Here is an 18,526-nt window from a genome sequence, read left to right as displayed (position 1 = left end):
CAGGTTCAGATGGAAATCCATCACCATCTTTGGCAGGAACTTAGAATGTGTGCTCAGAACTACCCAATCGTGAAAGAACTTCATTTAAGGTGGATATGACAACAAGGCCTGAAGTTCGCTGACCCTGCATGCTGAGGTGACTGCCATCCCCTGTGGCAAAGGCTCAAAAGGAGTCTTCATAAGCTGGGCCAAGACTACATTGAGGTCCCAGGACACAGTGGGGGGCCTTAGGGGAGGCTTCAGCTGAAGCAAACCCTGCATAAAGCTTCCCACGATAGGTTGTACCAAGATGGGAGAGCCATCCATCCCTTGGTGGTAAGCCCCAATGGCAATGAGATGTAACCTGACGGAACTGGTCTTTAGTCCAGTCTCTAAGAGGTGCAGGAGGTAATCGAGTAGCTTCAGTGTGAAGCAAGAGAAGGGTTCCAATCCATGGTGCTCACACCAAATGGAGAACTTCCTCCACTTCAGGCCATAAGACTTCCTAGTGGAAGGCTTCCTGGTCTCCAGCAGGACCCGAGACACATCCTCAGAGAGATCCAGGGGCTGTAAAATCACCCTCTCAACATCCAAGCCATTAGGGACAAGGCCTGGAGGTTGGGATGGCGCAGTCTGCCCTGATCCTATGTGATAAGGTCTGGGGAGGTCCCCAGACTGATCGGTTTCCAAAGAGAGAGATCCTGCAGGATGGGAACCAGATCTGTCGCAGCCAATAAGAAGTGATGAGAATCATGGTTCCTTGGTCCTGTTGGAGCTTCAAGAGAGTCTTTGACACTAGTAAAAGTGGAGGATATACATACAGGAGGCCCATGTCCCAACTGGTAGGGGGGGGGGGGGGGGGGGAAGAGCATCTGATGCTGACTTGCTATTCTCCTTGACAAGGGAGTAGAATTGATCTACCTTCCTGTTGCAGGAAGAAGCGAAGAGATCCTCGGGAGGGGATTTACGAGGAGATGGCTTGGACGGCAGGTTCTTGGAATCATCTGAGGATGACTCTGAGGCGCCATCTCCCCACAGGTCATATGGGGCATCCTCATCACTGAGCGCGCCCAGGGACATGGGTGGGGGAGCCCTAACCCCGCTCTTGGCATGGGGCACAGAGGGAACCAAGAGCCTTAAAGGCACAGAGGGCACCATGGGCATCGGAGGCACCAAGGACTTCGATGGACCCAGCAGGGGCTCAGGCAATGCCGGCTGTGGGATCGGCCTTGGAAAAGGTGCCACCAGCCCTGATGGCCCTTCCTCATCCAAAGAATCAGCGATGGGAATGGTTTCCATCGGGGGCATCGAATGCACCCGGGGCACCAGCATAAGGACACCGAAGAGCATGTCTAAGCGCTCCAACAATGGTGCCAGCATCAACAATGCCGGTCTTGGCATCGGTGGCAGCCCCAATGGGACCGGCGATTCGGTGCCTGATAGGGCTCAGCTGACGGCCAACTGTACTCTGCCTTCTAACTCCTCCTCAAAAACTATCAAAATAGACAAGACAATCTAAGGAGGAGGAGGTGGTGCTACCTGGTCTCCCTTGGAGCCCCAAAGGGACTTAAGTCCGGCACCAGAATCGGTGGGAACTGCCTGGGGCTTGATGGAGGGCGACGTCTCCTTGCCCCAGGGCTGCTTCGGGGGCAGCTCTGTCAGCACCTGTGCCTTCCTGAGCTTGGTCTTGTGCAAAGACAGACTGGTGACGGTGCTTCCTAGACTTCCCATGGTGCTCGGCCTGGTCTTTCTCAATGCTGACAGAGACAGAGATAGAGACGATTTGGACTTGGAACGAGAAGAAAGGTATGTAGAAAAGTATGTAGCACTCAATTTGACTTGGAGACCCAGCGGTGGAGAGCAAGGGCCCGGGAGCCACCGGGTCCTCTTTCCCCAGAGGCATAGAGGCCGAGGCTGAGGGACTGAACAGCTTCTCCATTTTATCTAGGCGTGCGCAGCTACCCTTGGGGGTCATCTGGGCACAGAACGAGCACCCCCTGATGTCATGTGATGCCCCCAGGCACAAGACCCAGACCTTGTGGGAATATGTAATGGACATAGTCCAAGGGCACTGGGGGCATCGGTGAAAGTCCAACATCATATCAAAAAAACAACCAACGAGCGGTCAATGATCGGTGCATACTGGGAGATGGCGCCATCGGGAATCGACCACAATGAACGTAAAACTCATCACGACACCCTGTCACTAAGGCCGGGAAGATGACAAGGGACCAGGCGCAGGAAAAATCAGAGAATAAACTTGAACGTGGCAGTTTTCCAAGAAAAACAGTGCAAGCTACACATCCGCGAGATGATAGCTCCGCAGAAAAGAAGAGACTGAAGAGGGACCCCGCATGAATACCTGGTTAGAGGCATACTGGGCATGCTCAGTGTGCCAGTTAAAGTTTCTAGATACTCTGACAAAAGTTTTCCGTGCCGGGCTCCATCTGATGATGTTACCCATATGTCCTGACATCTTAAGAACACTTTGAAAACAGAAGGCACAATTCAGTTGCTAATTAATATGTGCTTTTTCATCTTTCCTTATTATTTGTTATTCAGTTTATTTAATATACCACTTTTCTTTAAAACGATAATCAGCTGGAAGACAGAATCTCTAGCTTTGTTAGCACTCATATGAATTCCTGTTGTCTTCATCCCAGTCCTTTGTTTCAGTCAGTGCACAGGGTTATGCTATCAGAAACATAAGATTATAACTCCAACTAGAGATACAGGCAAGCAACAAAAAAGATCAGTTCTAAGAAACTACAAAGAATGTACTTAAAGAACAAGTAGAACAGCTAAATACAAGAAGTATATGGAACAGAAATTTGAATGTTTGTCCATATTTAAAAAAAAAAATTCTTAAAACTTTGGTAGATCAATTTTATAGAAGCCCATGTTAATCTTTTACTTTGTATATCCAAATATAATGGAGAATCACAAAATTAGTTCCACAAAGATACTTATTTTACTTGCCAGAAATACTGATTTTTGTATTAGATTGGTTGTCAAATTATTTTTCCTGCTGTTGCATATACTAAGTCACTAGTATCACACAGGCAACATTACCATTAAATATGTAAACATTTTCTGGAGTTCCAGTAGAGTAGTCTTGTGCTTCATATCTTCTGAATACTAAAAACAAAGATAACAAATTTAAAGAGAGAAACTCATTCAATGAACATCTTGCTTATATTATTCCCTTTAATATGTTCATGCTTGGGTATGTAGACCTGATGAACGCATGCAGTTTGGGCACCTGGAACTGAACTGTCTAAAAGGCAGCTTCAAAGAGCTAGCTTTGGAATAAACTTTTATTATAGTCTATTCCATACTGCCTTGCAAAGAAAAACTACTACACTGTTTTGTAACTTAACTACAGCTATTTTATTATGCAAATATCTTTTGATTCCAAGCTCAGAACAAAGCACAACACAGATTTACTGGAAGACTTCAAAGCCAAAGGCCAAATGTTACTCTCCAGTAATGCATTCTCATAGTAAATAATGCAGTAAATAATATACTCATTGTATTATATATGTAGAATAAGCAAACAAAGCACATATTGTGTTCAACTGTGCATTTTTTTGTCTTCATTTTTATGTATTTCTATATTTCTTCATCTAGAACAAATACTCCTAGCAAGTAACCTACCTAAAGGGGGCATATCAATCATTCAGTTAACAATGTCTGAAAAAATCTAAAAGATTACTCATGATTTGTTTCAACTGACTTCCTTGATTAAATCTATGAAAAACAGTATTTTCACAGTCTGTTATGCATATTTGCTAATGCAGGGGTGCACAAACAGGGAGGGGGTACAAGCAGCAGCAAGCCAAAAGATCAAAGGCAGTGGAGCTAGGAACAGCAGAGACCCACACTGGTCAAATGATTGGGAGCAGCAGCGGGCCTGAAAATCAGAGGCAGCCTGACAGATGAGCATGCAGCAGTGAGAAGAGGAGGGAAAGAGATTGAAGGAGTGTGTGGGTAGTTGGGGAGGGTAAAACACTGATAGGTGGTTTAGTGGGGAAGACAGGAAAGAGATTAATGGGGAGGTATGGGGAAGGGAAGTAGAGAGTGGATGGGGGTGGGTGAGGGAAGGAGAAAGAGCAGACACTGTCTTATGTATATCTGTACAGCGCTGTGTATGCCCAGTAGTGCTTTAGAAATAACTAGGAGTAACAGTACTAGAGAGAGGGAGGGAGAAAGAGACTGGTGGTGGGGCAAATATCTAACAATAAAGACAAATTTAATCACAAATATTTTGCCGGTTTTAACTACTAAGACAATGTTACTGAGCAGGCACAAACTGATATTTTTTAATTTAATTGGAAAACAAATTAAAAAAACCAGTATTGAGTACATTGTATTGCCAGAAAAAGTGATTTCTGGATCAAACTGGGGGTAAGGGTGACTCAACCAATTGCGTGATGGGAAAGGGAAGGGGGTACTGCCCAAAATGTCTGCTCACCCTATGGATATATCCATGTTCTCAACTGGTAAGGCTGCAATTATAAGTTCTAAAATATCTGCCTGTCTGTTGATTAGGTCTATTTTCCCTTTCTGGCTTTATTTCCAGTTTTCCTAGTATGAATATTTAATCTCTTATATTTTTTCGCTTATTTTAATGGAAAAGTGCACATTATTAGAGTCACATCATTTACTTTTAAAAATCTCTTTGCACAAATTCACGCTAAAGATGCTTGTGGTGCACTCATATTGCACAAAGTAGCATGATGCCTGCATGAGGTTCTCAAAAGGCTCCACGCAGCAGTGCCCCACTTTACAAAGATTCATAATGATGAGAATAGCAAAGTGCTTTTAAACACTAATCTTTCTCTAGGAATGAGAGTAAAACATCAGAATAAAATTTAATCATAATAATGTTATTGTTTCTACCAATATATTTGAACACTTTCTAGTATTGTTGCTTTAATAAAAATCCTCTGTACATTTATGGTCAGTGGGAAGAATTTGCCTTGTAAACCAAATTGCTTACATTTCTCAGATTTCTATACCCTGTGTTTTCCTAGCAAGAGTTGCTGGTATAGTGATTCCATCTAAAATTCCTAATTTTCCTAAAGTATAACTTATCCTGAAGATGATTTATGTTTAACCATTTAGCTCAATAGTAGTTGCGATAAGTTGGGACAAAATGATTTGCTAACAATTACCTAATGCCTTATAATTGCAATCCTTATTACAAACTAACAAATTTTTAAATAAAATGTCATTTTATTTTCATTTAAATTATATAGTGCCTGTGAATGGAAACCCAACGGTATAAAGCCATAGGGACAACCAAAGTCTGACATACAACAAGCCATAGATTTGAAAGCTGCAACAAGTCACCATTGAGAAAGAAAGACAGATATGTTCTCTGAACATCTATAAAATATAGGAATAACAAAGATGCTTAGCCTATCAAATTGCTTCACTTTTAAAATCCCATGCCTTGTAAAATAGGCTTACAGAAGCACTTTTCCTGTTGTCAGATGTGCGCCGCAGGAGGATTCTGGACACCTAGGAAAGCAAAGTTGAAATATTCTGTATTCTATATTCCTCTAGGGATAAGAATGACTTATTGACCATAATTAGTAGGCAATAAAATATTCCAATTAATCATAATACCAACATTCATAACATATGCCAGGTAATAGAAAAGCAGCAGCACTACAAAAAAGAATAAAACAAATACCATTTTTCATTTCTAATCTACTTCATGGTTAAGGAGGATTAAGAATATTTCATAAAGCTCCTTCTGGTCTGCCATGCTTATTATTAATCATCTAATGGAAATGAGAACAATTAGAGTGCTTCTGTGTGGATCAACATCAGAAACGTACAATATTGGGCATTGTATATTTATATTCTAGAGTCACTGCAATACCAACATTGCAAGTTTCTCATGTGGATCAACATCAGAAACTTGCAATATTGTAATGTCTCCAGACTATAAATATACCGCATCCATCGAAGTCTACACCCCCTTCAACATTTTTCACATTTTGTTGTGCCAGTGGGTCATAAACATATCCAAAACACAAAACTGAAATTCAACTGGAAAAATCTCCCCCCAAGAAATATTTGGTAGATGCGGCTTTGGCAGCAATTATTTATTTATATTCCGTTTGGGTTTTTTTGGTACTTCAAAGCGGATTACACTCAGGTATTGTTGGTATTTCCCTATGTGAGTCTGTTGGGATAGGTCTCCATCAACTTTGCACACCTAGATCTATCTATATTAAACTGTTCTTCTTTAAACTCTACATGCTCTGTCAAATTCCACGGGGAGGACTGATGGACAGCAAACCTCAAGTCATGCCACAGCAGGTTTTCCTCAAGGTCTTTTCTGTACTTTTCTCCATTCAATATCCCTTCTATCCTGACAACTGTTCTAATCTTTGCCAATGAAAAACATCTCCATAACATGCTGCTGCCACTACCTTGTTTCACAGCAGTGATGGAAATGTGCTATGTTGGGTTTGCACCAAACAATGCTTTGCATTCAGGACACAAAGTTCTATTTTAGTTTTGCCTGACCACAAGTTTTTCTCACATGCCTACAGTACCCATAAGTGTTACTTTGCATAGTTCAAATGGGCTTCCTTCTTGCCACCATACCACACAGGCCAGATTTATAGAGGGATACCGCTGTTGCATGCACACTTCTGACCAGTCTTGGCCATAGAAGCTTGTAGCTCTTTCAAAATTGTCACTAGCCTCATGGTTGCCTCCCTTATCAGTCTCCTTACTGCTCAGTCATCCATTGTGGCATGATGGCCTGATCTAAGGTAGGGTCATAGTGATGTCATATTTTCCACTTCTTAACAATCATGTTCCATGCAATATTCAAGGATTTTGTAATTCTTTTTTTCACCTGTCCCTAAATCTGTGCCTTTTGACAACTTTGTCCTTAAGCTCTTTTACTAGCGCATTAGTGCTAATAGCTAAATCTTTGCTTGAAATACAAAACCCGTAACTGTTGAATTTACCCTATCATATGAATCAGTACAATTTAACATAGGTGCAGCCAATTTACTTGGTGTGTGCTTTTGTAAGGCAATTGTTTACATTGGAGTTTTCAGTATTTAAGATTGCTACAGAAGTACAAAGTGGGTGGGGGGACACTTATCTAACCAAGCAATTCCATGTTCATGTTTTTATTTCTATTTAATTTTCTAATGAATTCTGAAATATATTTTTCACTTGGCAATTGTTGGGTAGGATGTAAATACATGAAATATACCAGTTTAATGCATTTTACTTCTAGGCTATAACAAGGCAAGAAAAGGTGAACATTTTTTAAACAGGCATGGACTTTCTAACACTACTGTAGCACACACAGAAGAATCTTTCTTCAAGGTAAGAAGTTTGTAAAAATCGAGGGATGGGCCATAATGAAAGCTGACTTATTTTCCAGTAAATGTGATTCATAAATTGAATTAGTAAATAAAAGTTACACATTATGTATTCTCAAAACAAACATAAAACAACACATTTTTAACAAACAAAAAAGCAAAGGCGTTTCACAGAATACAAAACAGAAAAATCAATATTTTGAGCAGCAGCACTATTTTCAGCAAAACAAAAGAAAACTGAACATATAAAAACATAGAATATGAGTAAGCCCATCTAGCCTACCCAATTTATTTCCTGATACATGTAAATGAAAAGCAGTTTATAAACTGAAAAAAAAATACATAAATGCCAAAGACCCCAGTTGATCTCTGGCTTTCCCTTTAGATCTTTGTAATTAGGGATCCTCCACACTTATCCAATGCTTTCTTGATTTTAGTTACTGTTTTTGCTTCTGCCACCTTCCCTGGAAAGCTGTTCCACATATTCACCCCTTTTTCTGTGCAGAAAGATTTTCTAATGTTACTCCTGTTTCTATCCCCTTGAAGCCTTGTATCATAGCCTCTTGTTCTAGCGCTTCCTTTCTATGGAAAAAGGTTTGCCTCTTCTGCATTACAATAAAACTTTGAGGTATTTGAATTTCTTTTATATTCTACCCCTGCCACCATCTCTCCTCTCATATATACAACATTTAGATCTTTAAAAGTTTCATCTTATAGGGCTTTTGGTGCAGAGCTGTAGCATTCTGGTAGACCTTTTCTAGTCTGCCTTTATATCATTTCAAAGGTATGGCATCCAGAACTGGATACAATACTCCAGATGAGCTCTCAACAATGATCCATATACAATACGAAGGCATTATCTCCTTTTCTTTTCTTTTTTTTTTTGATCTGGTAGTTTCCTCCTGCTCCTTAGTATTTCAGCTGAATCAGAACCAGGACTGGAATCTGGTGCCATAAGCCTTCATTAGCTACTACCTAGGGATCTTTCCTTATTTTACAACCTCTCCCAACATACTTTAGTTCAGTTACTGCAGTGACAATCCTTGGTAAAGGGGCCATGCCCCAGGGTTTCCCTCTGGAAACCTACAAACATGAATGTTAAATCTGGCCACTAGGCATTGCCATTGCACAATGACTATGACTCCATTCATGCTAGAGGCCATAAATGCTATCTCTGAAATATCCCTGGCTGACCTGGGTAACAGAAAGCCTGAGATAGGAATCGAATCTAGGTCTTTTGCAAGGCAGTGCACAATATTGCCACAGTGGCACAGAGCCGGCCCCTACCTCTTCTTAAAAATGGTTATGCATCTCTGTATATAAACTAGCATTCATCTGGCTCCAGACCACCTTGTTGCACTGTTTTGCAACTTTGAAATCATCAGATATGATCACTCCAGGATTTCTCCCGCTTGGTGGAATTCAGTATCATCGACTCACTTGAATTTCTGCATCCCAAACACATCACCCTGCACTTTTTGTGCTGAAGCTTAGCTGTTAAGCACTCAACCACTCTTCTACCTGTCTTAGATCACTTCTTATTCACTCTGCTTGCACAGGAGTGTCTACTCTGTTGCAGATCTTAAGAGTCTTAGACATTTCCTACTAATGCCACTGCAATATCACAAAGATACTGTATAGAACTGGCTCCAGGAGAGTTTATCATTATAATTTATTTTTACACGCTTTTCCAGTAAGAGAGTTCAAGGCATGTTAGAGCAAATAATCAGGTTTTACAATGGGTATATAGTAGATTACAAAGAGGATACAATATGGATAAGGTACAGTCGGTATTAAGAGTTCAGTGCAAATTAAGTATGAAAGGTAATATATAGAGTTGCATGCAAAAGATCAGGCACTCCTAATTTCAATGTATCACTAAAAGAACACACACTGACACAACCCCTACATTGGGTTAAACATAAGCAAAAAGTAGAAATGGAAGACACACAAAGCAATCAATTCACAAGGAGAGGGGTATTATAGGAAAGGTTCAGACTATCCGTATAACAATCCAATCAGGGAAAATGTATTAATAACCAAGTTTATTTTAATCTTCAATGCAAGTTCTAAAGGTCCCCTGATAGACCATATTTTGCACAAGACTCATTGAGAGGGACAAATATCTAAAATAGAACTGAAATTTACAGTCCAAAAAGTCAAAAAGGCAAGACAACAGCAACTTAAATATAGATAATAAATAAAGAAAAATAATACAACTCTTACTACCGATTCAAATAAATACTTAGAGCAAATAGTCAAGCAGACTAGCAGCATATAAGTAGGGTCCTACGTGTGGCCGGACGGCCTGATTTGGTTCCCTGCCCTCCTGGCCTTACCTGGCACAAGGATGTATAGTGTAAACAAACAAACAAAAAAAAAACTGGACAGGTGACAACTGTTTCAGTTTAAATCCAGCATGAGACTTGTGCTGTTGCAGAAACCAGCCATTATCTGATTACAACAGGCACAGGAAGTTCAGTTACTATCATGAGCCAATGGGGAGCCAGCTCATTACCCGGAGAGAGGATGAGAACTTCAAACCAATCAGAAAAGAGAAAAAAAAAACGAAGCCTATTGCAGAGGAATCAGTGCTGTGTTTTTGGGGTAATGAGCCTAGCTTCCAAGCTGAGCTAAACCTTAAAGGAATTAGATAACAGAGAGGAGAGATATCAGTATTGGAGAACAGTTGGAAAGAGAGATCAGAGCGCTGTGCTTGGGAGAGGATCCCCCCTCCCCACTTCGACCACAGCTACCAGGAAACAGATTGCACAGCAGAAGGAGAGTCCAGGAGCTTACCCTGCAGCACCCATTGCAGCCAAGTAGCCCTAAATTGTTCAGCAGCTTCAGTACAACGGATTATGCTTTCGTTCTTTGTCCCTGCCTTGCAATATTGACATCAGACTGTTGCATTAGTGAGCTGCCAGATAAACACTGCTGTTAGCTACTGAGTAGAGACCTGCCCTGAATTTTTACTCCCTGCATCAGGGCAGGGAACCAGTGTTTTTCCCCTTCTTTGGAGCATCTCTAAGACTGGAGCTTCCCCAGAGAGTGCCACTATGTTTCAACTAATACAGCCGTCACTGATTATGCTTTAAGGGGGTATACACTTCTTGGACTGGGGACTATGAGAGGAACAGTAGAACACATTCAATTACACTGGTGTGAGAATTACCCTTAGGGGCAGATTTTATTTATTTTATTTATTTATTTTTAATTTTTATATACCGAGGTTCTTGTATCAGATACAAATCACTCCGGTTTACATAAAACAGTGAGATGCCCAAAAGGGAGGGGCTTTACATATAACTATAAAACAACGTACAAATTGAACATGGCATAGAAATAGTTACAAGAAAAGGAAAAACTTTTGAACTCAATATCATATTATAGTGACAAATAACAAGGGGTATCAGTTTTGAAAAATAAACTAAAATAAAAATAAAATAAATAAAAGTAAAAGTAATTCAATAATGCACAGTATATACAATAAAGTATAAATTAAATACGATAAAGTAATAAGCGCAGTATATACAATAAAGCATAGTGTCTTAAAAGGGAACAAGGGGACGGGTTGATGTGATTGATTACTGAATGTATATTACGGGAGAATGCGAGTATCTAGGCAGCGTTAAGTGTCTGGAAAGGCTTGGCGGAAGAGCCAGGATTTTAGTTTTGTTTTTTTAACTCCTGATGACTAGGTTCAAGTCTTAGATCTGGGGGGAGCGCGTTCCATTGGTGGGGGCCTGCTGAAGATAGTGCTCGTTTCCTTAGTAGTATTTTTGCAGGTGGGGCATAAAGTGTGCCTTTGTAGGCGCTTCTGATGGGTCTGGAGGATGTATGAGGTTGAAGTTGTGTGCTTAGCATGATGGGCGCGAGTTTGTGAGTCGCTTTGTGAACGATAGTAAGAACTTTGTAGAGGATCCTATATTTTATAGGAAGCCAGTGAAAGTTACGGAGGATTGGAGTGATATGTTCTCTTTTGTTGGTGTTTGTGAGGATTCTGGCGGCAGCGTTCTGTACCATCTGTAGAGGTTTGATCATATTTGTGGGGAGTCCGAGTAGAAGGGAGTTACAGTAATCTAGCTTGGAAAGTATGATGGATTGGAGTACTAGTCTGAAGTCATTGAAGTGTAGGAGGGGTTTTAGCTTTCTGAGTACTTGTAATTTGTAAAAGCAGTCCTTTGTGGTAGTGTTTATTGTTGGATTCGTGGACCCTTGGGCCGATCGGAGCCAGAGGAAGAGCTGCTGTAGGTGGTTGCAGCAGCGATCCCGACCGGGAGGCGGCGAGGACAGACTGGTGGCTGGCCGAAGGTGGAACTCTGGGAGCCCTATGCGACCAAGAGCTCTGGCGAGGAAGGAGGTGATGGTGGCGCTGGCACTGTGTTGAGAAGACCTTCGCCCTGGAAGCCGATCCTCCCCCGAGAGGAGCTCGTAGGACTTCGGCCGCTGGGACTTAGGAGATTCACCCTGGAAGCCGAAGTCCCCCCAGGAGGAGCCCGTAGGGACCCAGCCGCTGGGACTTAGGAGGACCCGCGGGGGCCTGGTCAGCTGTAGTCCAAGGTCGAGTGCCGAAGGGTTGTCGCTCGCCAGTCCAGAGTCAGGAACCAAAGGATCACCGTAAGCCAGTCCGAGGTCAGGAGCCAGAGAATCAACGTAAGCCGGTCCGGGGTCAGAAGCCAGAGGGTCAACGTAAGCCGGTCCGAGGTCAGAAGCCAGAGAATCACCAAATGCCAGTCCGGGGTCAGAAGCCTAAGCCAATCCGGGGTCAGGAGCCAAGTAGAAGGTAACGAAGCACGAACGCAGCAACTGGAGACAGGGCAAACCTGGGAACCTCATTGCAAGGCGACGTCCTGGTCCAGCTGCAGGGCTTAAGTACCCTGCAGCGTCTGATGTCATCAGGAGGCGTCCCCCAGGTTTCCCGCGCTGGCCCCTTTAAATTTATGGCTGAGACGCGCGCGTCTAGGGGGCGGGGTCTACCGCCGCGAGGCGCCGGCTGCTCCGGCGAGGCAAGGAGGCAGGAGCAGAAGTAGCTGCAGGCCCGGGCGAGGTGGGGAGACGCCGGGCCTGCGGCAGCTGAGGCCCCTGGAGGCCCGGGGAGCGCGGGACCCGCACCAACTCGCGACCAGGTGGGTGGCGATTCCGGGGGCGACCCGGAATCGCAACAGTTTATAAACTTTTTAAGGTTTAGATTGTTGTCAAGCCAAGCTCCTAGATCCCTGACGTCAGGAGAGAAAATGATATTTGAGTTTGTTGATTGAGAGGAGCTTGATGAGATGGGGGGGGGGGGGGGGTCATGGGAGATAATGAGCATTTCCGTTTTATTGGCATTCAAAACTAAGTTGAGACTGGAGAGTAGGTCTTTAATTGGCTGAAGGCAGTCATTCCAATAGGTAATGGTTTTTTGCAGGGATTCCGTGATCGGGATCAGGATTTGTATGTCATCCGCTTAGAAGTAATGGGTAAGTTTCAGATTTGCGAGTAGGTGGCAGAGAGGGAGGAGGTATATATTGAAGAGGGTGGGTGAAAGTGAAGATCCTTGAGGGACTCCTTGGTCTGTAGGGATGGGTGAGATTCCTTGTTGTTAATCCTAACTTTATAGAATCTATTGTTCAGGAAGGACCGAAACCAACTGAGCGCTGAGCCTTTGATGCCTATGTTGGCTAGTTGGTCTCTACGTATTGTGTGTTTTCCCGTATCAAAAGCTGCAGACAAATCTAAGAGAACCAGCAGGTAGGATTGTTTTTTCTCCAGGTTTACAAGGATGGAGTCCGTGAGTGATAGTAGGAGATATTCAGTGTTTAGAGATTTGCCAAAGCCATACTGAGCCGGAGAAAGAATGATATGTTCTTCCAGATATTCTGACAGTTGCTTGTTGACAATTTTTTCCATTAATTTGGCAATGAGAGGTAAGTTTGCGTTTGGACAGAAGTTGGCTGGGTCTGATGGGGAGGAATTTGGTTTTTTAAGTAGAGGTTTGAGGATTGCCAATTTTAACTGGTTGGGTACTAAACCTTGAGATAGAGATGTGTTGATAATTTCGGAAATAGGTTTAGAGATGGTGTTCGGGATGGCGATGAGCAAGTTTGTCGGTAATGGATCTGATGGGTGGGAGGATGGTTTGAGTTTTTTGAGGGTATTTTCAATCTCCAAAGAAGAGGTGGGTTCAAATGACTCGAGACTGGCGTTTTGTTGAGGCAGGGTTATGAGGTGGTGTATTGGAGGGATGTTGTTGGGTGTGAGAGAATAGGTAAGGTTGGAGATTTTTGTCTTAAAGTAATTGGCGAGTTCGTTGGCTTTGCTGAGTGCTTGGTGGTCTGGGATAGTGGGGGGAGATGGTTTGGTAAGAGAGGAGACGTAGGAGAAAAGTGCCTTTGAATCGAAAATGAAGTTGTGGATTTTTTTTGCGTAGAAATCTTTCTTGGTTCTAAGGATGGCATTCCTGTATGTGTTGAGAAGGGATTTGTAGATATCGTGTGACGAAGAGGTTGGGTTTTTCTCCAGCTTTGTTCTTTATTTCTTAGTGATTGCTTAAGGGATTTAAGTTCGGGGGTAAACCACGGTTTTCTGTTGTCCAATGTGGGTTGTATGGTTTTGGATGATGTTGGGCAGATTTGATCTGCAATTTTATTGGTGAGCTTGATCCATGTAGAGGTTGCTGTGGTTGCGTCTGTGAGGTCTAGTTGGTTTAGTGCTTTGGATATCTTTTCGTTGAGTAGGTCTAGAGAGCATGGTTTCCTGAAGTGGATGGTGGATTTGGTGGGGACTTGAGGTGGTTGATTTTTGATCTTAAGGGTCGTGTAGATGACCTGGTGGTCTGACCAAGGAACTGGAGAGCAGGTGGGAGTAGGAGTGGATGGTAAAGCTATCGTTAATGAAGATGAGGTCCAATGTGTGGCCTGCTTTGTGGGTGGGGCTGTTAACAATTTGCGTGAAACCTAAGTGACTAAGTGATGAGAGGACTGTTACGCAGTTGATGGATTGTGGAGAAGCGTCCACATGTAAGTTAAAGTCTCTTAGGATTATTGTGGGTTTGTCAGCATTGATGTATTTGGTTATAAGCTCAATCAAAGGAGAGGGTTCTGAATCTAAGGTTCCTGGTGGGGCGTAGATGAGGGCTAATTGAAGATGATCAGATTTAAAGAGCGAGAATTCTAGTTTGGTGGTGGTGTTTACAACAAACAAGGTTATGCCTAGACCTTTTTTTTGCTGCCAGGAGGCGCCCTCCACCTCTTTTTTGGGTCTGGGGACTGAGAAGAGATCGTAAGATTGCGTAGGAAGCTGGTTTGTTAGTACAATGTCTGTATTTTTTAACCAGGTTTCTGTGTTAGCACAGATGTCAGGGTTGACTTCTATGAGATAATCATTGAGGATATGCGTTTTTTTGGAGAGCGATTGAGCGTTGAATAGAGTTAGAGTAAACAGAGAGAGACCTAAGAGTTGAGTGATTGGAGATATCATTATTGGTATAAGCCTTTGTTGTCGTGCAATGTGATGGTGTGCAGGTTGAGTGTGCATTCTTGTGTTTGTTCCAGATTGTAGGTATGGTGCAAAGGTGCATCTTTGTGGCAAAGTTGATGGGAGATATGTTGCTGGAATTGACCACTTTTGGAAACTGGACTTGATGGATCCTTAGTTTGACCCGGTATGGTAATTCTTATGTTTTTAGAAGGTATTCCATCCAATCCCATAGGTTTGTCCACTTTCAAGTCTGCTAGTTCCATACAAAACCTCTTTCTTCAATAAATAGTGTAGACTCTATTCCACTACCATATGTATTCCTTCCAATAATTGATTGTCAATCTCCAAGTGCTTCTTTAGTAAAGACATGGCAAATATATTTTAGCATTACTGCTTTTTTCTTGTCACCTTCCATCTAGTTTCCATTTTCTCCTTTCACTTTTAAAATCCCACTTCTGCTCTTCCTCCTTTCACATATACCAGTAAATTCACCTTACTGCCTTAGCTATCTTTTCATGTGTTTGCACCTTTGTCATCCTATCTTCCCTGCTTATAGCTTTACCAGATATTCTTTCCTGTAATCCTCTGAGATGCCTTTTACTTTTTTGAATGCTAATCTTTTTGCCCTTAATTTTCAGCTGATTCTTTGGAAAACCTTGCCAGTTCTTTTCTTCTCTCATTTTATTTACTTTCCTAAAAAAGATGTATTGCCTTTATTACTACTCCTTTTAACTGAATCCACTGTTCTACTTCACAAAAAAGGTATCATTCTGCTAGTGCCTCCTTAAGATACTACCTCATTTTAACCAAGCTGGTACTCCTGAAGTCCAGGATTTTGCCTTTTTAATGAACTCCCGCTCCCCTTTCCCGCTTTGGACCCATATATGTGAGGATCACTAGAGTTCAGGTAATCACCTACATTGACATTAGAAACATTTTCTCCATTTGTAAGCACCACGTTTAGTATCACCCCCTTCCCTTGTGGGTTTCTTTACAATATGTCTAATGAGAATCCCTTGAAATAAGTACAGGATCTTCGCAGATGGGAAGTTCCAAACATTTAGCAGATTAAAATTTTACACTAGAAACATATCCCCCTTCATTTCACTCTTTGACTAGATCTCTACCCAACTTTTCTGTCAATGCCAGAGGTGATCCAATGGAAATGGATATACCATCTTTCCAATGGAGATAGAAGTGCCATCTGCCCTTTCCAAAGTAACCCATTGTACCTCCCTTCTTTCCCCATACTCTTCCATATGTGTTGATGTAATATTCATTTTTATGTAAAGTGCTTCTGCTTCCCCATTTCTGCCTACCCAGTGTTTCCTGAAAAGGCTGTATCCCAGTTCTGAGACTCCTTGAGCCATGTTTCAGTGACTGCAACAATATCTACATCAGGGCTTACAAGTCTGGAATTTTATTACCTAGACTTTGAGCATTTGTGTTCATAGCCTTCCAACTATTCCTACTCCCATTGTCTTCTGTCTGCATACTCTTATTGCCGCCCTCTTTTCATTGTCCTTTACAGGTAAGCTTGAAAGATACAAATGTTTGTGTGTTTCACCACTAACTTTGTCTGTTGAGTATGACCGCACAATTGAATCAGCTTTCATCTGCCACCCCCCTCATCTAGTTTAAACTCTTGTCAATGTATGAACTGAACTGTTCAGATATGGATGCTGGTTCCTCCCTCAGATAGATGCAGGTCATCTCTACAGTCTTACATTTTTCCATGGATTTCCTCAGCCCCCAAGATATCCAAAACATGCTTCTTTTTTATACCAACTCTTCAATCATATATTGAAACTTTAGGTGTAACTCAGCCTACCTTTCAGCTTACCATACACAGGTAATACCTCAGAAAATGTTACTTTCCTTGCCCACTGCTTATGACTTCCTTCTAATAGCTTAAACTCCATCTTTACTATACTACTAACTTAGCCCCTAGCCAAGTAGACATCAATTTCTGTTTTCCTTCCTTCTACACCAGCAAGCCTAACAATATGTAGGCATTTGATCTTCACGTCTCTCTCCAATCCTGTCCCTTCGAGTCAGTTCCTCTAATGCTTAAAGTCCCCCACCAGAAGGAGTTTGCTTTTGTTTTGGGAACTTCTGTTACCATGCTTAGATTTACATTCATGGTGGGTTTCCTCCATCAGTTCTACATCCACCTCAAATTCCTGCATGGACATATATCCTGCTGCTAATGTCATGAAGGCATTCTATAATGGCATGGAAGTAGTGCAGAATTGCATGAGCATAGTTTTGGAAGGAGGCCCTTTTTAATTCTAGCCAATTCTACTCTGAGCTGAACATACACCATTCTCAGTCTAGTGAAACGGATACAGATAGGGCAATACTGAAGTCTCCAGTAGGTTTTGTTAGAGTAAAGCCCCATAGTTACTACATTGCACAACACCCATGTTATTGTTTAGATTTATTTATTTTTTTAATTTATAAGACTTTCCAAAACTCTTCCTTGCTAATTGGCCATCAACACCTCTGTAGAACAGTTGTTTCACAGCTAGAATAGAGCCCACTTTTTTCCACTTTTTAAAATCTAATCAAAAAATTAGGAAAATCTAAATTCCTAAACAGTCTTTGCTTTTAAAAAATGCAACAAATTTCAGTTACTTGCAATATAAAACCAGGTAAATATATATGCTCAGCAAACAATTCAGCTCTATTTCCTCCTGTGGAATCTAAAGATGGTAGTGTCCAAATCATAACTATGTATTTTGATTTTTTTTTTTTAAATTAAACATCTTTACTGCAGTAATAGTTCATCACTGTGCAGATTAGACTAGCTAAAAATTTTCAGTTACCTTACAATTTCCTTGAAATGTGATAGTTCTTCCCAAGGATGTATTACTTTTTCAAAATATTCTGATTAAAACTATCAAAAGCAATTCACAGCTTGTACAATTATGTGCTGAACTTAACCATTAATAAACTTAAAAAAGGCATTTTAACAAATGCTCACTTTGTGTTTATTCTTATTTTTATTATACAATAAAGTAAGGGCTAGATTTTCAAAAGGGTCTAACCAGCTAACTTCAGGAGTTAGCCAGCTAGATCTAAACTTTTGAAAAAATTCCTCTGCACAGCAGCTAAAAATAACCACCTGTTCAGCTATTTAGCCTTTCCAAAAGTGGGTGTTCCTGCAGGAGTGGCTGCGTCAGGGGAACTTAGCTGGCCAGGGTGAATTTTCAGCCTTAGTCAGCTAACTATCCCTGTGTGGAGGAATAGCAGGCTTGGCTTGATTTAGGACAAGCTTCAGCAAGGCTGCAGCTGAAACGTTTCCCCTGATGCTATGTTGCTACCAAGTAGTTTAACGAATACTCATTCCCTAATGATTAGCTACAAACCTAAAGACCATTAAAAGATGTGTTTCTGGGTACTGGACATTCTGTGTTATTTGGATGATATTAACAATGCTGTTTTTTGGCTTTCAGTATATAATGGAAACATAATTATCTTAGAGAACGGGGAAATGTTTGTTGTGTTAGATCAAACCTGAGCAGTCAACAAGGTCACGTCTACTAGACAAACTTGCAAAGAATTTACTTTAGGATTACAATATAAATTCTTGCATCTAACGTGAATAACATGATGTATTAGAAGTAGTAAAAGTATTAAGTATATTGGAGAGAAATCCAGAAAGCACTGTCCTACAGAATTCTGGTTCACACAGATTATACTGATGGAATATCCCTGAG

General features: G+C 41.6%; 1 protein-coding gene across 1 annotated transcript in view; it reads right to left on the bottom strand.

The window, feature by feature from the left end:
* USP34 (ubiquitin specific peptidase 34) overlaps positions 1–18,526 on the bottom strand; it is a 1,009,100-nt gene that overhangs the window by 385,643 nt on the left and 604,931 nt on the right. The window contains exon 43 of the mRNA XM_029593702.1: positions 3,052–3,117. Within this exon, the coding sequence (XP_029449562.1) occupies positions 3,052–3,117 (66 nt within the window). The remainder of the gene's footprint in view (positions 1–3,051; positions 3,118–18,526) is intronic.

Source organism: Rhinatrema bivittatum, chromosome 3 (genome assembly GCF_901001135.1).
Source record: "Rhinatrema bivittatum chromosome 3, aRhiBiv1.1, whole genome shotgun sequence".
NCBI classification, from domain to species: domain Eukaryota; kingdom Metazoa; phylum Chordata; class Amphibia; order Gymnophiona; family Rhinatrematidae; genus Rhinatrema; species Rhinatrema bivittatum.
This window is presented reverse-complemented; position numbering and strand designations above follow the sequence as displayed.